This window comes from Megalobrama amblycephala, linkage group LG17 (genome assembly GCF_018812025.1).
Source record: "Megalobrama amblycephala isolate DHTTF-2021 linkage group LG17, ASM1881202v1, whole genome shotgun sequence".
Taxonomy (NCBI): domain Eukaryota; kingdom Metazoa; phylum Chordata; class Actinopteri; order Cypriniformes; family Xenocyprididae; genus Megalobrama; species Megalobrama amblycephala.
In genome coordinates this window covers 12,737,396-12,764,766 of record NC_063060.1, presented here as the reverse complement: position 1 = coordinate 12,764,766, position 27,371 = coordinate 12,737,396, and the positions used below count along the sequence as shown (strand labels likewise).

Here is a 27,371-nt window from a genome sequence, read left to right as displayed (position 1 = left end):
TATTTACGATAAAACACGACTGACCGTTTCACCCAACGGTTCTGTATTCACTATACGACACCCTTAGCAACGTAAACTGTATGTTCTCAATTGATAATGTTCATTGACAGTTAACTGTATTATGTAGAACAGTATTGTGAGAAAAAGATTGAGTGTGTGTGTATTACCTGCATTCAGATTTAGCATTTTCCTTCAGGTCGTCCTATGTTCATAATAAAAAATCTGTTTAAATGTCCGCTGCAATATCTTGTCCTTTTAACAGTTAAGCGGTTTTCCCATGACTGACAGCGCTAGTCAAAGCATCCGTCAGTTGCGTCTTGTTCCGTGTTCACAAAAAAATAAAAAGTCTTTTCAATGTAAAAGTCTTTGCTTCTGACTGACACACTCATAAAGACAGTCTTTGTGTCCTAATGGCATAATAATGTAACTTTTTCTGGTGGAAGGAAGGCTTTTAGTAAGTTTTTACTTCATGAAAGATGCATCGTTACATATTTTTGGCTTTAATATTTGTATTGTGTGGTAACCGTTTTATAAAAGCAATGAGGTACTCAATGCTAACGCTGCATCGCGAATAAGTCACGGCTGAAGGGGTTAACAACACCCTTCAGCCGTGACTTATTCACAATCCTTAGTACCTTTCTGGACCTTGAAAGTGGTGATTATATTGCTGTCTATGGATGAGTCATATACCTCTCAGATTTCATCAAAAATATCTTAATTTGTGTTCCGAAGATGAACGAAGGTCTGAACGAAGGTCTTACAGGTGTTGAACGACATGAGGGTGAGTAATTAATGACAGAAATTTAAATTTTGGGCAAACTAACCCTTTAAGTAGTAACTAGCAGGCAGTGTAGTTTATAGTGTACACTGCGCAATATTTAGTGAGTATTAAGCTATTCTGATCAATTCTAAACATAGTCATAATGCACAAATAACAGTTTGGTGTAAGAATTCACATGCTTACAAAAACAGAAATACTCAAACTGTGTAAACATTTTAAATCTCCATATTAGAATATAAAGACCTTACATTGCATTATAAACCATGCTGACCCACAAACACAGATAACAATGCAGTCCAGTGTTTTGGGTTCTTTATTTTAATAAATAACTCCTAGACACAAAAGACAGTGGGCATGATGCAAAAAAAAAAAAAGAAAAGAAAAGAAAAGAAAAAGGCACTTTAAAATGCAAATTGTGTGTGTAACGTGATTAAGCTTTTAAAAGCTTTAAAGAAAAAAAAAAGTAAAAAAAAAGTAAAAAAAAAATTATCTTCCATATAACACTGATCTTTACAAACAATAATCTGAGCAGTTAGGCTTATTTATGAACAATGTTATGTTACAAAAACAGATTTGAAGCAAGTCCACTTATGGAGACTAACAGAAACAATAAAATAGAGGTCTTGCACAGTAGACGTAAATATTTGGCATCAGTGAAAGAGAAATTCGGGACCTGAGATTTCATTTCCTCATTCTTAAAACAAATCTAAAACCTGACGATCTTTTCAAATGACTTTACACCTATGCTTTCAATATAATAATATAGTTGATTGTTCCATTCACAGAAAATGTCCCTCTAACATATTTCAAACAACTCAAATGTTGCCAAGTCAAAGGCATTTGAATCAAACACTTGATATATGAAATTACAACAATGTTGTCTATTATTTTGTGACATAATTAAAAAGATACTAATCTGTCCATTTTGGATTTATTAATGTGCACAATAAAAAAAAAATTAAAATAAAAAAAAAAGTCACTAAACCATCTGACTCGCAGACCAAAGAAAGGCGATGTGAGCACACAGATCCATAGGCCACACAGACCTAAACATTATAGACTGGACTCAAATCACCCAGAATTATGCAGACGACATATGCGTCTACATTAAAAGCACCATGTGTACAAACAGCAGTGGTCCGCTACAGCTACCTACTATACCAGTGACCTGACACTCCATCCACAGGTTCAGAAAGTTTCCTGTACCATCTTAAGACACATACTGACTCTAATGATCAACTAGATATTGGACTAAAGCAGGTGGTTCTGGTAATTGTGTCTTGTCTTTTTGTATAACATTCTTAATGCATTCTTGACCACATCTTACTTACAAAATCCCTGTTATCTAACCCAACATGACTGGTTTTACCATTCAGGAAAAACAAGGCAGATCTGTGGCTAAAAATCAAAATTGAAATTGTCTAAGATTGCATAAAAAAGTAAAAACTCAAGTTTATACATACTGTACAGTTCCAAAACAATGCATAGAAACACAGGTTAATTGATTATACTGAACAGTGGCAAATGCACAGCCAAAAGGTGATTTAAAAACAAACACAAAAAAAGAAGAAGAAAAACAAAAAGTGAACTTCAACTCTTCCGTTCCTCTTGAATTGTTCTGCATACAGTGTTGCTTGGAGATGGACAGATTCGTCCATTACTTGCCCTCATATTTTGGGTTGACCACCGTTGTCACAGCACTCTTGTAAATGGGGTTCTCACCCTGGAGACCAAAATGAAGAGAGAATAATTAGGTCAACCTTTAATACAAGTACATAATTGCCAGGTTAGGGCACTTCACAGCAAATACAGTAAACTTTGGTTGAGAAAAAAAAAAAAAAAAAGTGTATACAAAAACCAGCAAGCATTACAAAAGGCACACAATCAAACGCAAACACTGTATTTGTAATAATTTTGTATATGCAGCAACGTAAAAAGTTTTAGTATTGAATATTTTTTGTATTACGCTCTTTAAAGGAATAGTTCACCCCAAAAGTGAAAATATACTCATCCTCAGGCCATCCAAGATGTAATGAGTTTATTTCTTCAACAGAACCGTTTTGGAGAAATTTAGCATTACATCATTAGCTCACCAATAGATCCTCAGCAGTGAATGGATGCCATCAGAATGAGAGTTCAAACAGCTGATAAAAGCATCACAGTAATCCACACAACTCCAGTCTATCAATTAACGTATTGTAAAGTGAAAAGCTGTGTGTTTGTAAGAAACAAATTCATCACTAAAGGGTACTTCAATAAAACTTGGCTGACTATACAGTAGATGAAAAAAAAAATTAAATTGGTGCAACCTGACTAGAGAAAACAGAGGGAAAAGGCTGTTGTTTTCCCATTTGCCAAATAGGTAGGAAAATTTCAACACCTATAATGCACTGGGCATGATACCATCCAAGGCCAGTCCCACCAGTCTGCTATGGATACGCTTGACCAGAGTCAAATACAAACTTTCAGTCATAATAGTGTCGACTTCCTGGGTGCAAGAATTCAATGGGTAAACATTTAGCGGGAGTGATTTACTTTCAGGTTACAGTGAAGGATCCAGCGTGTTGTAGGCAGTGGCTTAAGGCTGCAAAGAATCATAAACATGCAGATTACACCGCCAACGAAACTCTGAAAAATCTCTGTGTTTGTAATCACCATTTCAAACTGGATAACTACAAACAAGTGTTTAAGGTCAAACAGACTGAAAAAAAACTGCCATTCTGTCAGGTTCGCCCAATCCACAAAAGCAAAACGCTGTCATGTACAGGAAAGCTGTTGCCATTTTGTTCCATTTTTACCATGTTTAAAGACAAATTATGATATACAGGTACGGGTCATATAATTAGAATATCATCAAAAAGTTGATTTATTTCACTAATTCCATTCAAAAAGTGAAACTTGTATATTATGTTCATTCATTACACACAGCCTGATATATTTCAAATGTTCATTTCTTTTGATTTTGATGATTATAACTGACAACTAAGGAAAATCCCAAATTCAGTATCTCAGAAAATTTGAATATTACTTAAGACCAATACAAAGAAAGGATTTTTAGAAATCTTGGCCAACTGAAAAGTATGAACATGAAAAGTATGAGCATGTACAGAACTCAATACTTAGTTGGGACTCCTTTTGCCTGAATTACTGCAGCAATGCGGCGTGGCATGGAGTCGATCAGTCTGTGGCACTGCTCAGGTGTTATGAGAGCCCAGGTTGCTCTGATAGTGGCCTTCAGCTCTTCTGCATTGTTGGGTCTGGCATATCGCATCTTCCTCTTCACAATACCCCATAGATTTTCTATGGGGTTAAGGTCAGGCGAGTTTGCTGGCCAATTAAGAACAGGGATACCATGGTCCTTAAACCAGGTACTGGTAGCTTTGGCACTGTGTGCAGGTGCCAAGTCCTGTTGGAAAATGAAATCTGCATCTCCATAAAGTTGGTCAGCAGCAGGAAGCATGAAGTGCTCTAAAACTTCCTGGTATACGGCTGCGTTGACCTTGGACCTCAGAAAACACCAACACCAGCAGATGACATGGCACCCCAAACCATCACTGACTGTGGACACTTTACACTGGACCTCAAGCAACGTGGATTGTGTGCCTCTCCTCTCTTCCTCCAGACTCTGGGACCCTGATTTCCAAAGGAAATGCAAAATTTACTTCCATCAGAGAATATAACTTTGGACCACTCAGCAGCAGTCCAGTCCTTTTTGTCTTTAGCCCAGGTGAGATGCTTCTGACGCTGTCTGTTGTTTAAGAGTGGCTTGACACAAGGAATGCGACAGCTGAAACCCATGTCTTGCATACGTCTGTGTGTAGTGGTTCTTGAAGCACTGACTCCAGCTGCAGTCCACTCTTTGTGAATCTCCCCCACATTTTTGAATGGGTTTTGTTTCACAATCCTCTTCAGGGTGCGGTTATCCCTATTGTTTGTACACTTTTTTTCTACCACATATTTTCCTTCCCTTCACCTCTCTATTAATGTGCTTGGACACAGAGCTCTGTGAACAGCCAGCCTCTTTTGCAATGACCTTTTGTGTCTTGCCCTCCTTGTGCAAGGTGTCAATGGTCGTCTTTTGGACAACTGTCAAGTCAGCAGTCTTCCCCATGATTGTGTAGCCTACAGAACTAGACTGAGAGACCATTTAAAGGCCTTTGCAGGTGTTTTGAGTTAATTAGCTGATTAGAGTGTGGCACCAGGTGTCTTCAATATTGAACCTTTTCACAATATACTAATTTTCTGAGATACTGAATTTGGGATTTTCTTTAGTTGTCAGTTATAATCATCAAAATTAAAACCTGATAAACCTACCCTTACCATAACTGTTCTGTTAGGCGGGGACAAAAAAAAAAAAGAAAAAAAAAAAAAGGGGGAAGTATAATTTGTGGACTTTTGCTGACAAATAAACAAACATTTCTCAGTCCAGATAACACGAAGAATAAGTAAACATTGTTAATTTACTACAGACACTAACAATACAAAGCCTGTTGAAAACTCAGCAAAGTTACACTTTAAGGTATTTTAACTTTAAAGTGTTGCTTCTGGTCAAAATACATCAATACATAAGTCCATAAACAATAATATTGCTTCCTCTAGTAAAAAAAAAGTCCATCCCCTGTTGTCCTCTCACATAAAAATCCACAAACATATTTGTTTTGAACTGTTTTGGACTTTTCACTTGTAAGCCGTGCTTGATCTGTGCATATTTCTGTCCTGATTCAGACGATATGACTTTTTAAATTTAATTTAATTTAATTTAATTTAATTTAATTTAATGGATAGAGGACTATCTTGGAAGCAACAGTTTGACATTAAAAACCTCTTAATGATGGATTTGTTTCTTACAAACACATACCTTTTCACTTCACAAGATATTAATCAATGGACTGGAGTCATGTGACCTACTTGCGGATTAGTGATGTTTTTATCAGCAGTTTTTGAACTATCATTCTGACGGCACCCATTCACTGCATATTTCTTCAAATCTGTTCTGGTGAAAAAACAAACTCATCTACATCTTGAATGGCCTGGGGATGAGTAAATCTTCATTTTTGTATGAACTATTCTTTTAGGGATCAAAAGTTCACCCAAAAATGAATTTTCTGTCATGTTTTCCTTGTTGTTCCAAATCTGCATGACATTTTTCTGTGGAAACAGAGTTCAAAATTGTGTGTACAAGTACAAGTTTGTAAATGATGACTGAATTTTTCATTTTTGGGTAAACTCTCCCTTTTAACACACATTCACATTGTAGAAAAGGCATGTCCTAATAATTAGTGAATTAAATTAGATAACTGCAAATGACACTTTACAAGCCGTCCATATTATACACGGGTCTGAGGTTGATGTTAAAGTGACAGAAAGGTAAACAGACAGAAAGAGGGAGAAAAAGCACATGCAAAGATACAAGAAGAGTACAGACTCAGAGTGTGACGCCCTTATTTCCATAACTTGGATTCTGGAATTTATTAATAGGGCTCTTGTATATTGGGTTCTCTTGCTAGATATGACAAGAAAAGGTTTGGAGAGAGAAAGGCAGAAAAAAAAAAAAAAACATGATAGAATGAGAAAAACAGAATTGAAGAAAGATAAAGGAAAAGAGCTGGCAGTTTTTATTGGTTCAGTGCAAATGGCATATGATAATACATTTATAAAGCCTCTAATTTCTTCATACTTTTTTAGCAAGTAAAGATCATTCTAAAAATGTCCACCTTCAGGTTGTGGTACAGAAGTCTTTTTGCTGTGAAATCTTAAATTATTTTTTTTAAAGTAAACATATGAATAACTTTTGTATTATTGTTAATATTTCAAGATGAACATTTACTGAACTGAAGCAACTTAGATTTACTTGATTATCCATACATAATTTATGGAAAAAAATAATGTAAAAATGTATATCAAATATGATACATCAGACTTTTAAGGAACATTTATTTGTGCATCTCTCTGTATTTTGCCACCCACAATTAAAACTATAGATCTTTCATCATAAAACTAAGCATTTAATATCATCAAAATATTTCAACATAAGACACATTCTTGGGAGATTTAGAGTGACAACAGATATTTATATGCATTTTATGTAAGTAATCTATTATATTGTTATAAAGATATATATATATATATATTTTTTTTATATATATATATATATATATATATATATATATATATATATATATATATATATATATATATATATATATATATATATATATATTTTTTTTTTTTTTTTTTTTTTAACAATACAGGCCATCTTATTTCTTGGCCATATAAATTCCACACCATATTGTCACCGTATGCCATTAAAGCCTGATGTATCAAATATGATAAAAACAAAACACATATGCAACTTTTTGCAGATTTTCTTTTATATTTTGTCAAAAAGTTCAATAAACTGCTTTATTTAAAAAAAATTCAGACTATTATTTCATATGTCAGGCTTCACAGGGTTAATATACAGGACCCCCTTGATAATTCTACCTCTAAATGAAAGACAAATGACTCCATAAGTGCTAACATTGACAATTTTTCTAATGCAGTAATTCTCTCTGATGCACTATGCTTTAAATAGATCTATATGCATTTTCACAAGCCTCAGAGCCAAAGAAAAATGTTCTTGAAGCACCAAGCCCTTTTGTGGGTGTATGTTGCTGCAATATCCTGTAGGATTCATTTACTGCAATGCTAGCAGCGACCAGCAGGTGGCAGCAGTGACCTCCCCTGGTGCCAGAGAGGCCACACCCCACACAATGAGGCCAGATTTCTCCTTACAACCAGCTGTACTGTGCTTTATTAAAAATGTTAAAAAAAAACATCTACCTATATTGAGGAAATATTACATATTCATGTCATGTGGGCCGCTGAAGTGGCTACATATGATATGACAATGAATATAATTTTAACCGGATACTTGAAAATGAAATGTAATGTAAATTAGAGAAACTTACCGCATCCCACTTGGCATTCATTTTCTCCTTCTCGAACTTGGCAAACTCTCTGCGGTCATGAATAATCATGAGCAACTTCCAGATGAGCAGAAGCGCTAAACCAATCAAAACGATTCCTGCGACCACACCCGCTACGATGGGAATGATGTCAGGGCCAGAGGGACACTCTATGAACACAGGCACAAAGCATTATTGGACACAAGATAAATAAATTTTTAAATCAAGATCTACTGGTACTTATTTCATCCCGCACTTACCAAGATCCTCCGCCACCTGGACCTCAATGGTGCTGTCTTCCTTGGTAGCGTAGGTGAAGAAGAACCAACAGTCGTTAGCATCCCGTTCTTTGCAGTGATTGATGTAGGGCTGGTCATTGGGCTGAGGAAGATCCTCCTTCTTCTTCACTATTTTAAGATTTAAGCCACCGCACTCTTTCTCACATGTGTCTTTCTTGTCACCAGTACCAAATGCTCGGCATTGGACGCAATCCCTGTGAGGAAAAAACACAGTCGAATATATTTAGTGCTGCTTGAACAAGCCAGTCGTTCAATCAAGTGTTCTGTTAATAACTCACTTGTGCTCAGTACAAACTCCAGGGCAGGTTGGGCAGATTTCACAGGTCGGACCCTGAAACTTTGGGTCGGAACATTTACACGCGCCGCACTCGCAGGTGCCCCGACCGTTACAGATCTGTTTGTTACTGGCCAGACAGGTGGAGGTGTCCAAAGAGCAGTCGCACGCACTGCCGGTGTAGTTAGCGTCACAGATACACTTTCGGCATTCACAATGACCGTGACCTGAAAAGATGGAGAAACACTTTTAGTTTGTAACTTCTCATCTGTTTAATCATTTACTGTTACCCTACATATGTCAGCCTACTTTATTTCAGTTAATGTTAATATTGTATTTCAATTAACTATGGTTTTTTATGGTTTTAGTTTTAGTTAACAAAGAACAAGCTGTTGTTTTTATTGTGTGTGTGTGTGTGTGTGTGTGTGTGTGTGTGTGTGTGTGTGTGTGTGTGTGTGTGTGTGTGTGTGTGTGTGTGTGTGTGTGTATCCCTGGACTGATGCACAAAAATGTAGTTGTACCTCCACAGAGCTTGTTGTTGGAGCGGTCGCAGTTGAAGTTGTCGCACTCGCAGAACTTTCCGCTGTATCTCTCCTCTGGGTTGTCTCTTTTTTTGCACTCACAAGTTCCACAAACACAGTCTCCATAGTTGCTGCAGATATCTGTGCCGTTATCCACGCGGCAGTTTGCGTCTAGATCTTCTGTTCTCACCTCGTCTTTGCTACATTCACAAGTCCTGCCGATACGTCCCTCATTGCACCTGAATATAAGCAGAGGTAGATCAATATCAGAGCTGCCAGTTGAGGGGTTGGATTGTATGGATGATACCATCAGTGTCAGTATATAACTCACCTGCATGCTCCACACTCCAGGGTACCGTTGCCGAAGTGACACACTGGGCTGTTTGGGATACCGTCTTTGTGACACTCACATTCGCAGATGAAGTTGAGGACGATCTCCACCTCCTCAGTGAAGCCCAGAGGTTTGATCTTTATGGTCTCTGACTTGCCATTAGATGGACAACCCTTAGCCGTGATCGCTACCTCAAACGTCACCTATGACAAAAGGATAAAGAGCCACCAGTGAGCAAAATACACATTTTTCTTTATTTTTATTAGCAGTTATTAAATCATATTGCTGCACAATTTAATTCCTTTAAAATAAAGAGCAGATAAAAATGTTCTCTAAATACCTGTTCACACTAAGGACCATAACTAACAAAAACTATAACTATATCTTTTTAATAATCATTCTAATTATATGAGAATAGGGAAGTCCACACCACAACTATAATGATAACGACAAAGAGAAACAATATAGTTGGAATCACTTTCAGAACTATTTTTTTCTGCTGATGAATGAACATTGACAGCCAATCTGAATCCACCAGACTTTAAAGCAGCCATATTATGCCCTTTTGCAGTCTTGATTTTGTTTTTGGGGTCTACCTGAATAGGTTTTCGTGCTTGAATGTTCAAAATAAACATTATTTTTCACATATTTTACATTGTTGCAGCACCTCTCTTCCAGTCTGTCAGTAATGCTTTGTTTAGTTTTGGTCTCTATGAAGCCCCTCCTTCAGAAAAGAGCAATGTGCTCTGATTGGTCGGCTGGACAAGCGTGTTGTGATTGGTCAACTGCTTTGAGTGAACACCTCTTACATAACCGCAAGTTTAAATACACTAAAACTCAACTAGGCCTCGCCCCATTTTTTTTATTTTATTTTTTTTAAATGTGCCTTGGTTGGAAATTATTTAAACAAGGTATATTAAAATGTATACGTTCCTGGAAGAAAACTCAAGACTACAACCTTGGCATTTCAGGGACTTCAGAAACAGTGCTAACTGATATAGGGAATAACTCCCTTTGTAGTATGTAACAATGCAGATATTTTTTACGCTTAAATGGTATTGTGTAATACCATTTAGGCGCACCATTTTTGGACAAAATGTATTGTCAATAATAGGTAGTAAACTCTGGAATAGCTTGTCCCTTCCAATAAGAGAATGTCCTACATTCAAGACCTTTAAAACTCACTTAAAACAGTGGCTTCTAGAAAACCAGACATGTATTCCCTTTTAACTGTCACACATTTATCACCCATACACTTTCACTGTTAAAGCAGTATAGAGGTGGATGAACAATGTCTTTGCCATTATGTATTTTTTGTTTTGTTGTTTGTTTTGTCAATTATGTCACTAGTATGTGTATCTTTTCATTTATAGTGAATGAATGTTGTATGATTGTTGGCTGTCTTTATGTTAGTCTTATGTTACCTGCCTAGGGACTGCAGATGAAAAGTAGTTATTTTTACTAATTCTGGCATTTAGGAAATTGTACCCAATGGAAAGTACTGAACGCTTGATTAAACAAAGATGCAAGGAAATAATTCTCACCTCATCCCCAATGGAGATGTTGGAGCACTTTCTCCCATTTTCTCCTTTTTCACTCACTCCATTCTTGCAGTGGGACACATAGGAGATGGACACACCTTCGGGCAGCCTGCTGTTCTCCAGAATGACCTCAGAGGAAAGAGACTGAGAAAGACATGCAATATAATTTTTAAAACATGCAGGATAGACTTTAAATTAATGTTTTTTCAAGTCAACATCCTTTGTCATTTTTTTCTTCAAATATTTATTGTTTCAGGAATTTGGCAAAAAACAAACAAAAAGCTAAATTAGCTAAAAAGAATGGACTAAATTGAATTTTAGCCTCAGTTCCTGTGATCTACTCACATTATATGCATCAATAATGAGGTCTATCACGTTGTTGGAGTCGGAGGATAGTGTGCCCACAGCTGACTTTGGAATGAGGTTTTTCAGCTCCTGTAAATGAAACAAAAAACTGTTTATCCAGTTTTTTTCTATGCAGTATTTTATTTCCATGAGTGTTACAGGATCTTGCCTATTGACAGACACAAAAGGCTTTTTTTTTTTACCTGGTAAACGGGCTGGAACTCTTTAGTTACTGCAAAAATGGTCTGAATGTTGTTTTCGCTTAGTTTTTGAACAAGATGCGCAATGGATGGATAGTCCTAAAAAGGGACAGATTAAAAATATGAGACATCTTCACATATATTCAGTGAAGATAATACACAATGGTAGTGGATCATGGGGTAACACACACTTACATAGTAATGGCTCATGGTGTACATGTTATCCTGCAGATGGCATTTCCCGTCATTAGGAAGCACGATGCCACCTAATTTTCCGTCTCCAGCGAAGTGGAATCCAGCATCCGTTGAAAACACAAGCAGACGGGTAACATTCCTCCAGCCGATCTGATTCTGATACACAATAAAGAGGAAGCATAAACTTTCGTCCCAAAAAGTCAGTAGAGGCTACTTCACTTTATTTGGTGATATAGAAACACCTATCCAGTAGACACTTGGTTACAGTACAATACAATAAATAAAAAAATTAAACATTTATTTTAAAAAAATAAAAATAAATAAATAAATAAATATCGCATTGCAATTGCTGCATTTATTTGGTGGGAAAAAACCTGAAAAACATAATACTGTGAAATATTTTCTATTTGAACATATTTTAAAATGTAATTAATTCCTGTGATGCAAAGCTGTATTTTCAGCATCATTACTCCAGTCTTCAGTGTCACATGATTCTTCAGAAATCATTCTAATTTAGAGTTGGTGCTCAAGAAACATTTCTTATTATCAATGTTGAAAACAGTTTTTGCTGCTTAATATTTTTATGGAAACAACCATTCTAAAAATTTATAAACTGAAAAACAGAAGTGAAGAATAACAAGGTTGTAAAGTCATCAGTCCCCTTGTTTAATACTTCGTAGAGCCACCTTTTGCTTTAATTACAGCCATTAATCTTTTTGGATATGTCTGTACTAGCTTTGCACACCTGGATTGGTGAATATTTGCCCATTCTTCCTTGCAGAATTGCTCAAGTTCAGTCAAATTCTGTGGTGACCAGCAATAGACTGCTCTCTTCAAGTCCATCCACAGATTTTCTATTGGATTTAAGTCAGGGCTCCAACTTGGCCACTCAAGAACATTCACCTTCCTATCCTTAAGTCATTGCATTGTTCTTTTGGCGGTATGTATTGGAAGGTGAACGACCTGCCCATCTTTTCCCTTCAATCCTGACCAATTGCCCAGTCCATACAGTAGGTATGGTGTGTTTTGGGTGGAAATTTGGAAAAGGTTTTTTTTGGAATGGGTTTTGATTTCAGGCTGTACAACATATAAAGTAACTATTTTTAAAGGGGTTTGATGATTTTCTATAGGCACTGTAGATATATTTTAAGTTAATAAAATAAAAAAAATGACAAACCGCGCAGACAGCCACTTGCATGATGGCATCGAAACCTCCCTCTGGTGAGTCCAGGTTTCCTGAGATCTGCTGCCTGCTGACAAGGTTATTGAACTGAGATCCATCCTCAGTCAGACTCAGCACATTTTTATAGCTGAACGGGCTGGTGCAGTTCTGGTCTGATGTACAGGGGTTCAGCAGCTTGGCTGGTGTCGTGCTGATGTATGGCATGACAGTTTTCTCCACAAAGGAGCCGAAACCTAGAAGCATTAACAAACATTAAAGGGAAAGTGTTATGAAATTGGCAGCATAAATAACATTGCACTTCAATAATACATGGATCCTCTAAGGCTCCTTACCAATCCTGAAGTCAGATGTGATTGTTTGCATTTTTTTCATCAGGTGGGTTCCCAGGTTTTTGACATTCTCTAAATCATCTTTCATAGAGTAGCTGAGATCCATCAGGTAGTAGAGATCTATGGGATAATCCTCAGCTCTCTTGAATTTCAGAGGAAACATCTGAGCTTCGCCTGAGTTGGAATGACAGAAGATCATGGGATTAGACTGAAGCTTTTCAGGGGAGTGAACTGATCATTTCTAGAAGGAGGCCATCACTTCACTTGACATTTATTAGGTGATGACCTAAATCGTTTAATCATTTTAGTGTTCCAGGAGTTGAGGTGGGAGTAACCAGTACCTGATCGGAGGTCTAGGGTGAGTTTCTGTGGCTGAATCTGGGTGATCTGGTCTGGTTTCAGTTTTACTCCATCCTTTGTGCGATTTGTTACAGGTTGGTTCTTGTTGACTCTAACTCTTCCCCGAGGATTTTCTATGCTGGCGTTAGAACAGCCCTTCTTAATCAGAGCATCAAGCTCGTCACAGCGTGTGGATTTCTGCTCACCCTGTTTCAGAAAGTTCTGCAGAAAGAGGTGAGGGAATAAAAGGAAAGAGAAGAAAAAGAGAGATTATGATCAATCGAACAAAAATAGTACCAGGTGGCTCCAGCACCAGTAGTACTTAACCCTACAAAAAGATAAAGCGATTTTGAGTGGACTTGTATATCCATGCTTGGTAATGTGTTCAAGTGTCCCTATTATATCTTGGAAATTGCCTTTCATGTAGTGTCGTCAGTAATTTTTCCTGCTCAAACCCACGCATGTTTGTAACAAATTTGCATAATGCCAGTCTATGGTCTTCATTGGCTGCCCGCGAACAACTACTTTGACCCGCCCTCAAACACTGTAATTGTAGCTGAGGCCTAGAAGGGTTTGGTTTGTGCTGTCGACATGTCATAGACACTGTTTTCTGTGCTGCGAAAGCAAATCCACTTTGCATGCACTTGCAAAGGATAAGGACTCGTGCTCAGATTGTTACGGTAAAACCGACATTACTGTTAGTATCACAATTTATCAAGTGCAAAGCTGAAATTCAGATATGGCAATGGACGTTTTGTTTCCGACACGTGCTGTAACTGGTAAACCAATCACAACAGATTGGGCCATCAGACCAATCAGAGCAGAGTAGGCTCACAGAAAGAAGGGGTTTAGAGAGACCGGATACTTTGAAGAGGTGATGTGAAATGAGTATTATGAGGCCCTGTTTACACCTGGTATTAAGATGCATTTTGGACAATCGGAAGTGGACAATGCTAAATACAGGTGTAAATGGGGTCTAAACTTTTTGAGCTACCAGAGATGGTTGAAAACACATTAGTCCAGATTGCTTTTGTAGTGTAGACACTCATGTGGTCAATTGCACTCGAACAGCTACAAAAGACCACCACCTACTCCCCACCTACTGACCTAACGCATAAACATTATGGGAAGCGTGCTAGCCAGATGGGATTTAAGCTTTGTCGGCTGAAGACCTAGGTTTGGTTTAAAGACGAAAAATGTACCAAGCACAATGTTCTCTAACTATTCCTGATTTCTAACACTCACTCACAGTGTTCTTTCAGCTCTCAGAGCAGAAACAAAAGATGCTTCTCTCCGTATGTTTGTCTGTCGCCTCATTTCACGTTTATATGTAAACTGCGTGAGCTTATTTTGTCCATTAGATTGAATGATCTGAAAAAGCCCATACATTTACCTACAGATAGACCCTCCCCTAAAAGAAATTAGCAAAAGAGATAAATTAAAACAGGAATGCATCCAATCGACCAAAACGCATCTTAATAGCAGATGTAAACAGGGCCTAAGAAAATTTGTGTTTTTGACCTTGGATGCATGTAAACCTGTTGTAGGAGACCTCCAATACAAAATTAGGAGCCTTTAAAATAGCTTAATAGGAGCATTTTAAATATCATTATATTCAATTGAAGTTCTTCCAAGATGTCCAGTCTCTAAATTATCATTGTTTACAAATTTACTTGTAAAAATTAAATATAAATTAAGATAATAAAAAAGTAAATATAATTAATGTAATTAAAATAACTTTATAATTACAACAGTGACATCTTAAAAATATATATGAAATACTTCTATTATACTTTTCCCCATAAATCAGATGCAGAATTCAATTACAATTGCAAGGGCACATTTCATGGGATTGTAAACAGACTATCTTGACTATCTGATTTGCATTGTGTAAATTATAACAAGCATAAATAAATTAATTTTTTTTTTAAATACGTTAAACTAGAACATCTTTTTCTTCGTGATTAAAACATGCTATGGCTATATTAAGGTGAACTGTGAACCACAAATGCCACCAAATGGAACTCTCATGCCCCAAACTCATGCCATTGGTTGAGCCAATGTTGCCGCGTTGGGCTAGTCAGGATGAGGATGTGCAGTGTGTGTTGAAACAATTAAGAGGGGGCACATTCCTTACAAAACTTAAGCCCCCCACCCTACCCTATGACTAGTTTAGTCATAGTACACTTCCAGTTTCTAATGTAGTCTGAGATGATTGGCATTTCCTGTCCTGCCATAATCTGCTCCACATGGCAGGAATAGACATGATCACACAGGACACTGACTCATGAACACTAAGGGGTAATATGTGCTCAAGATCCACTGAAATGACTCAAGAAACTCTGGGTAATAATCAACTACAGGCCGATAAAAGGTGGGACAGAAGATGATGTCACTCGAGACATTTCAGAACACTGGATCCTTTGGATACTTTGCTCTCCAAAAAACAAATTTAGGTTTTCAGCACAGAATTGTTTGCAGAATCACAGGATGTCCTCTACAGACTTGGATAAACAAATAATCTGACCACAGGAAATAGTTTCCCCCATAACATTTTTCCCTAAATGCACATCACTGCAAAAGCAGCCATTTCCTTCTGTAATGGTTTTGTCTGAACTCACCTCGTCTGTACACCAGCCACACTTTTCTCCGGCCTGAATGCATTCGCCACAGGACTGGGCCGAGGCCTTGGTGCATTCGTTAACATCTGCACACACAGAGCACAAACATCCATCATCATCATTCTCAATTCCCTCCCACCACTAACACAGGGAATCCAAAGCAAAGAGCATTTAATAACTAACACTGTGGGCAAACATACGATACCATATGATTCTCTCTCATGAGACTGTCATTCTAAAATAGACACAGAGATGTTCTGGAGTGGCCATATGCTGTGGGGAGGTCATGTGAACTGTATTAATGATGGCATCCTTACTGCCTTCTCGAAAGACTTAATGCAAACCATGAGGCCAGTTCTCCCAGAATAAACCATGAAGAACTGTAGCAGATCACTAGATAAATATGATATATCCCGCCTTCCTATCATTCTGAATTAATGCTGTAGAGTTTTCTTTTGGTTCTTTTCTTGGATTCCACAGTGCCTTATTTGAGATATTCCTGGAATGAAAATCATTGCAAATGTCTAACAGATGATCTGGACAGTATTGCAAAGATTTTATCAGGCTCTGGTTGGGTGCGTGTTCTCAGAGTTGAGCTTCTAAAAATCACTCAAAACGTCAAGCTGCTTCTACACACAAACTCATACTGATACAGAGAGGTTGAAAAGTCTGAGACCACACTGAAAATGTGATTGTTTTTTTACTTACACCTGAAATTAGGATTTTTTTGCAAGGAAAACAGCTCATTTAAAAAAATACTTTTAACGTAAACAACACAAATGACAAAATTTATGCGAAATAGAGATTTGATATTACTATGATTACAATGAAACTTAAAACAACAGGCCCTCCAGGATTTTGCAGGGATTTTTTTCTTATTGTTGCAAAAACAAAAAGAATAAATTCACAGATTTTTGGAACATGTCTTGCAACATTTTTGAAACATTGTTAAAAAAAAAAAAAAAAAAAAAAAAAAAGGGTGATCATGTTCAACTTTTTTTCATGAGGTGAAGGCGACATCAAAAACCACACTGAAACCCACACAAACCTGCAAAATTCCCACTTCCAGCTTTCTGACAGACTATTAGTTTCATTTTAAAAATCATTTTACAGAGATCACTTAAAAAAGGAACAATTATCAGATTATCTATACTGTAAAACTGATCTAGAAAAAAAATTACATCCACTACAGAAAGTTCCATGACTCAAGTTAAATAACTAATAAATAATAACAAAACCTTTGATATATATAATAAACGTAATAAATAAATTAGACAAATTGCACAACAGAATCATTTTCATTAGCAGCCTCAGACCTCTGAACCCTACTGTATATCTGATGCATTTGAAATCTTAAATTCTTACCTATTTGTGCCCTGCTGAGTCCAAGCAGAACTGAAATCAAGAGCAGCCTCACATCCATCTGAAAACAGCACAAGAACAATAGTCAAAATCACCCAGGAAAAATATGTATCAATGCAACTTTCATGAAGTAAACTTTCAATAAGAGCCTTCCTTCCACCGGAAAAAATGTTTCCCTCCCCGTGAACAGCAACAGAAGTTACATTATTACGCGATTAGATGGCGGCAAAGACTTTGAGTGTGTCAGTCAGTAGCGAAGACTTTTACATTGAAAAGACTGATCGGAACAAGACGCAACTGACAAATGTTTTGACTAGCGCTGTCAGTCACGGGAAAACCCCTTAACTGTTAAAAGGACAAGATAATACATCGCACATTTAAACAGATTTTTTATTATGAACATAGGACTGACCTGAAGGAAAATGCTTCATCTGAATGTAGGTAATAAAATAGCTCACTCAACCTCTTTCTCACAATACTCTTCTACATAGTACAGTAAGCTTCAATGAACAATATCAATTGAGAACATACAGTTTACGTTGCCAAGAGTGCTGCCTCTGCTTAATTATTTTTATCCCCCCCGGGTGATGCTACTCCACAAACCACCACCAGAGCATATAAAATACCAAATATATATTATATATATATATATATATATATATATATATATATATATATATATATATATATATATATATATATGTATATGTATATGTATATGTATATGTATATATATATATATATATATATATATATATATATATATATATATATATATATATATACACACACACATGTTTTTTTTTTTTTTTTTTTACATCAAGTAAAACGCTGCGTTTATATAGAACTGTCTTTAATACGACCACATCAAACGGAACACTTTTCAGACACGCATTACGACTTCGCCTCGCAAGTCAAATGAGCGCGGAAAAGGTGTCTAAAGGTGACGACGAGGGAGTTTCAGTTGAACAACAGTGAACTGCAGTCAGAGGAGATGTTTTCAGGCTATGTCGGTAAAACTCAGAAAAATTAACACAATTGTCCAATCAGCCGTTATACTGTGCTCATGGCGTGCACTCAAGAATTGCGTGCGCAAATGCGCCGGCGCGCACTGCATAATTATTATAGCTTAAATGAAGCGCAAAACAAACTACAAACAATGACCGTCATTGTTCTGTTGACGTTCGAAGTGTTGTCAAACAAAACAGAGGCTAGCTAGACCCTCCCTCCTCCTCCTCCCCTCCCCTCCGTGCTTCCTGAAACAGTCATGAACGCGCATTTAAAATCATTCTTGTCGGTTATTGGCTGGAGCATGTTTATTATGTTTCGTGGTCCAGGCTGCACCAGGTAGTTTTTGTTGCCATTTTTGGAGCTTGTGGCGACTACAGAGACCACTTTTTTTTACAGTGTGTTCAGGGGACAGGCAGCTAGCGGACAGTGAGGAGATGTTTGCTGTATGTGAAAAAAAAATGTTTTGGCCTAAAAACGCATGACATCACTTAGAGCACCTTTAAGTCATGAAATTACCAAACATGCGATTAAAGCTGCCTCAAAACTGTGCATGCATGTATTTGTTGACCTGGTTTTAAAGCTATTGTTATCCAATTTGTTGGCCTTAAAACATCTTAAAAATGCACATATGTACACCAGGGAAATCTAAATTTTCTCAGGGGAGCATGCCCCCATACCCCCCTAACAAACTACTTTTTCTGACCTCGGTGATTATGAAACCATGCGTACGGACCAGCTTATATTCTATCTAATGAAATATGAGGTAAACGTGTATTTCTACAAATGTGCACACTTTTGGACTAAAAGTTTGTATGTGTATGCACTGCGATCAAAAATAAATGGTACCAAACGCGACTGAATGTAAAGGTTTGTGTCTCGTTATTCTATTAATAATTTTGATTTTGTATTTCTATCACAAATTAAGAATTATTAGTGTCATTGTAGATAGTGCAAAGTTGCAAAATATCTAAGCTATCTAATACTTCAAATCTCAAGGTTAAAATAGGAAGATTTTTTGTAAAAATGTTTCTGTAACAGCTGCCAAAAATAGTATATAGCTTCACTGTGGTTAACAAATTTAAAAAAAAAAAACACACACTTTCCAAACCCCAACCCCCAAACCCAATATATATTATATATATATATATATATATATATATATATATATATATATATATATATATATATATATATATATATATATATATATATATATATATATATATATATATATATATATATACACATATAATATACACATATAATATATATATATATATACACATATAATATATATATATATAAATAGTGTAAACATTAACACTTAGAGGAAAGGGTGTGCCTATGTATGCATTTACATGACTTCTCAAAGTGAACGCAGAGTGTTACAAGGTCATTTCCTGTTTCTCCTAGCATGAATGCATGATCTCAGTAAAGAATTCAAACACAGTTTGCACAGAACTGCAGAAACAGATTATTCCTCTTTATTTAGCAAACACTTTCTTATCCAAAGTGACTGTTTTACAGGCACAATCTCACCGCAACACTCTTAGGTTAACTGTTTACAATAACATATTGAGAAGTCAAACATTACAAAGCAAGTAAAAATCTAGTTATTGTTGCCACAGTTAGCAACAATACACACACATAAGGAAGCCAGACAAGTACACACAGACATCCAGGGAAAGAGAGAGAGACTCCCATATTTGGTAAGACGATGGATCTGCTCTTCCCATAAAACACCTCGCTGATGAAACAAAGAGGAGGAGGTCCTTTTGCTTCAATCTATCAAGTGTACAGACACCAGTGCCAAAAAGTGCTGATTTGGCCTTATTAGGCATGGCAGCAACTACAAACAAACAATAGCGTTACTTAGCATCCTAAAAAACACTTCAATCACAGATGAGATACTTTTCACAATCCAGCTTGAGAAATACACACACAGCAGAAGCAAAACTCCAGCTGTTTTGAAGCAGAAGATATGTGACAACACACTCATATTTTTTTGTTTTAAAGCAGAAGAATGTAATGAAATGCAGTAGACTCAACCGCAACTCTATCTACACAAACACACACACACACACACACACACCAGACCTGTGAACACTTGAAGATAAGCAAACAGTGCCTCTTTCAGAACACTGATGACGTTCATTTAGACCACAGAATCCAAGATATGTGTGTGTGTTTGTGAGAGTAAGAGACACCATGAAGGACAGTGAGTGATTTGTCTTAGTCTCATGATGGCATATTTACTCTAATATTTCTATATTTACCCCTTTAATAATTTAACAATATCAAAAATAATGTATTATTCCTTTTTGATAAATTAGTCGAATTTGTTTATTTGATCATATTTTCCATTATTTGCATTATTGTTTGACCTTATTTTGCACTTCTCTGGCAATAGAAATGTAAAATTTTTGTTCTGCCAATAGAGCTGTTCAGTCAGTCATAACAAACCAAAAAGTGTATAGTTGCTAAGTAAGTTTCAAAACCTAAGTTGCAAGCAAACTGCTATAAAAGGACTACAACAGTTGTCAGTCATTAAAATCAGTTTCATACAGTCCTTTATTAGCAGCTTGCATCAAAAAACATGGCAGCTTTAAAATTCAAATGTGACGTATGACTGTGTGTTATTAATGTCATGGAACATTATTTTAGTCACAAATAAACGGCTATCATGAAAACCTAAAGGAACACGTGGCAAAAAAACAAAAACAAAAAAAACACTACTCCTCTTCTGGGCTTTTTTGGACTACAAAACCCAACATTTTTCCACAGCACACTATATTGACATCGAAACTGGAATAATAAGAGAAAGAAAAAGTACAGGCCCAAATACAGGCCCAATGCATCCTAGTACAACACACAATGTAACTGTAAATGCCGTTTCAGATCAGAAAATACAACTGAATATCATTTTATGTGTTCAAGGACACAATGAGCGAAACATCAGTTTAGTCTGCTGACTCAGACATGGGAAGTTCCTTTCTGAACAGATCTCTGGTGTGTCAGAGCATGTTTTCCGGGTTATTCCTTCTACAGAATCATACAGTAATAGCTTCAAAGTGATTCACTGACTGCGAAAAGAGACATCTTTACACCATCCACACATTAACCACAAATCAGGTTTCAAAGCTAAATTTTCAGCAACCATTACTCCAATCTTCAGAGTCACATGATCTTTCAGAAAACATTCTAATATGCTGATTTCTTATTATCATCAATTTTGAAAACAGTTGTGCTGCTTACTATTTTTGTGGAAACTGTGACATTTTATTTGCAATATTCTTTGATAAATAGAAAGTTCAATATGTAATATTTAAATCTTATTACATTATAAACGCATCTGTAATGTCACTTTTGATGAATTTGACACATTTAATGTGGTGAATAGTTTTAATTTCCTTCAAAAAAATCCTGAGACCAAATTGTTTAATTGTAGTGTAGGTTTACAGCAACCAATCAGCTTTCAATCAAGTCCACAAACACACCTGTCAATGAACTAAATGAAAGACTGTCTTTGAAAGATTTCTTCATAGTAATAATAGTAATATTCTGCAAAAAAAATCTATGAGCTTCTCTTTTATCTCAAACCTAGTGACATCATAGTAGACTAATCTTCAAAAATAAACTCCTCAACGCACAAAATACTCAAAGTGACCTCATTGGTCATGTATTTGATACATTCACATTTATGTCTCACTGACACAGAGGCAGATTAAGCTGCAAGACAGCTGGCTCTTTAGCCTGCCGTTTCATTCTCAGTGGTTCTGTGTAACACTATCTCCAGAGAGAGTATGTGTGTGGGAGAGACAGAGAGCTTCTCAATTCAGCCTTGTCTGCCTACCCTAAGGCTGTGTTGTGAGTCAAGGCCTTGAAAATGCAGCCCTGAGGTCTGGGTGTGTGTGTGTGTGTGTGTGTGTGTGTGTGTGTGTGTGTGTGTGTGTGTGTGTGTGTGTGTGTGTGTGTGTGTGTGTGTGAGTGAGTGAGTGAGTGAGAGAGAGAGAGAGAGAGAGTGTATGAGAGAGAGAGAGTCTTAATGTTCTTAATGTTCCAAAGCTCCGCCCACATCAAACACACCAATCAGATCACAGTTCTGCTTCAAGCAACACATTCTCTTGGCAATATTCTGTTGATAAGATAAAATTACAAGGGCGTATAAACTGTCTTTCAAAGTGAGGCACAAACAAAAGTTGTGGGAAGAGAGAAATATGAACTGACTAAAAAAACTTTTTATTTTTGGTCCATATTAGACATGTGCCGGTATACGGTAATACGATATATCACATGCACAAAATTGTTATTGTGGGCACTTTAAACTACCGTCAATAATTATTTATTATGAATTATTCAGATTTTTTAGAATGCATTTTAAGAATACTTTACCCATTAACCTTTTAAAATGCACAAAACCGCACACTGATGTAAACAAGCCCAACACGCATGAGCAGTGCATGGTGGAATGAGTGAAGAAGATGCACTGAATGAAAATGCATATTCATGAGATGGCGCTGATGGAACAGCAGAAATGCAGCGGTTACCCCAGTAACACCCATAAACAAAGCAGCTGCACTACCTTTTAGCTTCAAACAGCCATTCAGATTTTTGTATTCGCAATGATGTTCATCACAGCACCAAATACTTAAAGGCAATGCTATTTATTTTCAAATTTAAATATTTTTATCATTTTAATCTGAACTACAACATGCCCTAGGTTTTGCATTTGTTATGATTCTGTTCATTCACACTTTACAATAATGCTTCATTAGTTAACATTAGTTAATTCATTCATAAACTGACAATGAAAAATACTTCTAAAGCATTTATTAATCTTAGTTAATGTTAATTTCAACATTTAATAACATTATTAAAATCAAAAGTTGTAACTATTTAATGGAGCTAAAATGAAAGTTATTAAACCTTTTATAGTATGACAACACCTTTTTATCAAATTATTTCAATATCGTGATAATACTGTATACCGTGATAAAAGATTCAGCAATTATCGCAACATGAAAATCTGATACCGTCACATGCCTGGTCCATTTTAAAACAAAGTAACTCATTTGTCTGACTGATTCAATGCAGTAAATCGTCTTTTGAACTATTCATTAAATCAGACTACACTGGTCGCAGTGTTTTTGATTTACTAAAAAGATTACCATAGTATTTATTTTTCCTACTATGGCAGTAAATGGGGGGTGAAATCTGTTTGGTTACTGTCATTCTTCCAAATATCTTCCTTTGTGTTCAGCAGAACAAAGAAATTCATTCAGGTTTGGAAATACTTGAGGGTGAGTAAATGATGACAATTTTCATTTTTGGGTGAACAATCCCTTTAATATAACTCTGATTGTGTTCGTCTGAAAGAAGATAGTAATATACACCTTGGATGGCTTGAGGCTGGGTAAATCATGGGGTAATTTTCATTTTTGGGTGAACTATCCCTTTAAGTTGCTGTTCTCGGTTATCCATTACCTGCTGATTTAAGTAACTGTCAAGACAAACATGCACACAGAGTGGCCATAAACCCCTCCACAGCAGGGTGGCCACTTCCTTAATTAAACTGCCTCACCCTGCCAACCCCCCACCATCCCGCACATTGCTGAGTGATGGCCGATTATTTACCACAGACGGTGACCAGCAGACACAGACTGGGGAATCTCCACCTCCACAAAAGTGACGCAAACTCACACTGCAGTGAAGACCTTCCTTATACATTAAAGGTACAATATCAATTTTCAAAAGTTAAAATATCATAAAATGCATGTATGTGTTGATTAACCATTAAGCGAAAACATTATCAAAACATTTGAAGAGCCAGTCAGTCATATCAGCTTCTAGATCAACCAATGGTGTGAGTTTGGGGTGGGACCTTTTCTTTCTGAACAATGGCAGACGGGGGAGTGTTTGAGAAACAATTTTGTTCTAAAGCCTAACTGTTCGATATACCATTTATCCATCCATACCTTCAGACAAGCTTTTTAGACTGCTTCAAACTTTTTAGCCAGCCAAAATTCTATCTTGACAAGCTTCAACTATTTACAATTCTGTTCAGTGCTGAAGAAAAATCAGACTTTAGCTTTAAACCAAATTTTAATCTAACTTCCTTTTCCTCACAGTAAGCGATGACTATTACAGCAGATCCATCATCTCTTTTGGTCTCTTAGCACTTCTAAAAAGTCTAGCTTTGGGCCCTTCAGATTATAATGACCAATTTGTTTTCAATGTCTGGCTGCCCTGCCCCCATTTTATCTAACTGTTAATGTGTCATAGCAATTGGGGGCGACAGGAAGTGAGTCAAAGCAACAATCTGGAGCATAGAATACATATTAGAATCAAACAATGTGACTCGCTCTCTACACTCAACTTTATGACCTACACTGACCTTTGACTGCCCCATCCACAATAGCAGGTTACATGCCACCCTGCTTATACAGAAGCCCAACATAATGGCTAACCCTAAACACCTACATTTAAAGTTGCAATGAAACGGAAACAGCATAATTTTTTGCATAATATGACATACATCTGAGTGTAATAACAGGTTATCAAAAAACAGGTCAGGAAAAAAAAATGCATTCAGAAAACTTATTTATTTTCATTTCCTGCAGACTTTAACATTCAGCAAGCACTTGGTGGATCTGCTAAATAAATAATTAAAAGGTTTTTTTTGTTGTTGTTTTTTCTTTTAAATGTGAAATGTCATTTTCAACATCATTTTTGTCAGTCCACATGAATGAATGACATTTTATTGAATACTTTTCGGTCTGCGTCACAGAGTCATTAAATTTGTATGATTTAAACACAGACTCTTGTTTCCGTTTCCCTTATATGTTCAAATCCAACCCCTTTCTTATCTGTCACAGTGAAAGACTTTGCTGTTAATAACAGAGCACTGCATAAACACAAACATGCACACACATGCACAAACACACAGGAGGAGCCATTTTCTGTTCAAAGAGAAATTAATATATGTTCCTACAAGACAACAGAAAACAAGACTAAATATGTCCTTACAAAAATTTGCAATGCAGTCTTCCCTCACATTTGAGCAATGAATTTCTGTGACTTTTCTAGTTATTTGGAAAGACTAGATAAGTATGTTTAAAATTCTTTGTATATAATTGGTACTCACAACTTGCAATTTCTACCTGTGGAAATTGTTTATTTCGAGAACATTTTACATTCATTCGAATTTTAGTTTTTTATTTTAGCCTTTTCGAATTACAAATAACTGATATCGCAACCATAGCTTCGATAGTTAACTACTATCCCATAATAAACACAGACCACCCTTCAAACAGTGTACTAAGCTTTGGATTTTGTCACTTTTTTGTTTTTATTGTAGCAACAACAGCTGTAGTAACAATAGCGTTTTGGCAGAGACTACCATTTTTCCTGATAGAACCTATAAGGGTATTGGTTCTATCAGGATTTGTAAGAGCCAAAAACACTTTATAGTACTATGACAATTCAAAACCCGGCAGAACTTTCGCAGTTGCCTACATGTAGCGTACATGACATTACTCTTTATAACAGATTACTCTTAATTGTAGGCTAACACAGAATCATGCAAACGCAAGCCAACATAGTTGCCTTAAACTTAATACAGTATCATGAAACATTTTTCAGTTACCAAGGCCATGCAGGCCTGTGCTCTTTCCAGTTAGCCACGATTAATTAAAGAGCAAAATAATTCAATTAGTCACGTGATGTTGCCCCACTGCGGCGACCCGCTCAGTAGCCTACAATAAAGCAGCTTTTATTACTGGAATCTTGACTCAATGTAAGTGTACTTCATTTTAAAATATATCTTAAAATAACTTTATTTTATATGAAAACCTTTTAGTCAGAAAAAAAATAATAATACCGTGAGTGCACCTTTAAGACATCCGTCAAAAAATACAACAACATTCTTCCATACGATCACGTGACCTGAATATGTAGAACGTGAGAGTTAATGCAGATTCGTTGCGGGATCTTTCCTTGTAAAATTTGCCAGATAGCATTCCACAGATCTGTCTATATTGTCATGATTCAGTTTCTCCTAAAACATCACAATGGACGACTATGGAGCTTTTCATCACATAACCGCAGTCATATTTTGTGCTGTAAGAATGCCAAACTTCTCCCAGCTGATGCGCTATGAAACATAATTATTCTTTGGTGTGGTCGCATCCGCCAGATCATAGGTGGTCTAATGTGTTCAGCATGTCCTCTAAACAGGATCATGACTCACGGCTGCATCATTTCGACTTCCAGGGAGGCATTTTAACACAAGCAACTACCAAATAAAGCATTGTTCATGGGGCAGTTAACCCCCACAGCCCCCCTCGGACCCGCCGGGATTCTCTCAGGCTTGTAGACGACTGACAACAGATGTTGAGGACACATAAGACGCAACAAATAGATCCAAGATAACAGACGTCTGAAAAAGACAGCCTGAAGGGACACTTTTTGCATATGATCTGTGAAACACGTCTGGGGCAGATCCATGTCTGTCCTTTGAAGTGAAATGGATGGGACATGATCCCCACCCAAAGTTCGTAACCAAAGATCATTTTCCAGATCAAACCCTAAAGCTCACAATCTGGCTTGCCTAAAGGCAGTTAGAAATGCCCCATTCGACAAATTGTCCCGACTCCTAACTAAAGTTCTTTAAAAAGTGATATTTTAATGATCCTTACCTTAACACGTGTTCCCCGGCGATTGTTCAGATTCTTTCAAAACCACATTTGTTAGGGAAATAAACCTCCGACAGCGTTTGGTCCAACACTCCAGTTTCTCGTCCGTGGAACCTTTGTTTCAGTGGGCCACTTTGAATCAACAGCTGGTTGCAAAGTACCAAAACACGCAATTCCTTTGCCTACAACAAACAAACCAAGGATATTGAGGCAAATAAATGGCTAAATGTGGGCAGAGAGTCCAGCTCGCCCTTCCACGTCTCGGCGTGCCCTCGGTCCGGATGGGGGTAATGTGTGGTCGGTGCGGTGGTGGACCGTAAGATGGGTTGGGTTTGCAGTGGTAGCCTCTCCCTTCCTCCGCCCACAGGAAATAATGCTACCTCTCCACCCCATCCACAC

At 36.8% G+C, this 27,371-nt stretch overlaps 1 protein-coding gene across 2 annotated transcripts; it reads right to left on the bottom strand.

The window, feature by feature from the left end:
• Positions 1–1,076: 1,076 nt before the first annotated feature.
• On the bottom strand, positions 1,077–27,371 carry LOC125250673 (integrin beta-1-like). 2 transcript variants are annotated; one of them, XM_048163383.1, is made up of 17 exons: positions 26,976–27,371; positions 17,272–17,329; positions 15,907–15,992; positions 13,288–13,507; positions 12,950–13,120; positions 12,612–12,850; positions 11,435–11,590; positions 11,243–11,338; positions 11,040–11,129; positions 10,698–10,838; positions 9,154–9,356; positions 8,823–9,061; positions 8,306–8,528; positions 7,989–8,221; positions 7,732–7,898; positions 6,207–6,284; positions 1,077–2,504 (listed from the first exon to the last, which is right to left on the bottom strand). In XM_048163383.1, the coding sequence occupies exons 2-16, from the start codon at positions 17,327–17,329 to the stop codon at positions 6,207–6,209; spliced, it is 2,400 nt and encodes a 799-aa protein (XP_048019340.1). In that variant the 5' UTR covers positions 26,976–27,371; the 3' UTR covers positions 1,077–2,504. The 2 variants fall into 2 exon arrangements, with proteins under 2 accessions (XP_048019340.1, XP_048019341.1); XM_048163384.1 differs by lacking the exon at positions 6,207–6,284 and having other exon boundaries at positions 26,976–27,369.

Coding starts and splice junctions, on each gene's coding strand:
- LOC125250673 (XM_048163383.1), bottom strand. CDS start 17,329: ATGGATGTGAGGCTGCTCTTGATTTCAGTTCTGCTTGGACTCAGCAGG. Junction 15,993..17,271: donor ACTCAGCAGGGCACAAATAG/GTAAGAATTTAA, acceptor CTGTGTGTGCAG/ATGTTAACGAATGCACCAAG. Junction 9,062..9,153: donor CTGGAGTGTGGAGCATGCAG/GTGAGTTATATA, acceptor GCTTATATTCAG/GTGCAATGAGGGACGTATCG.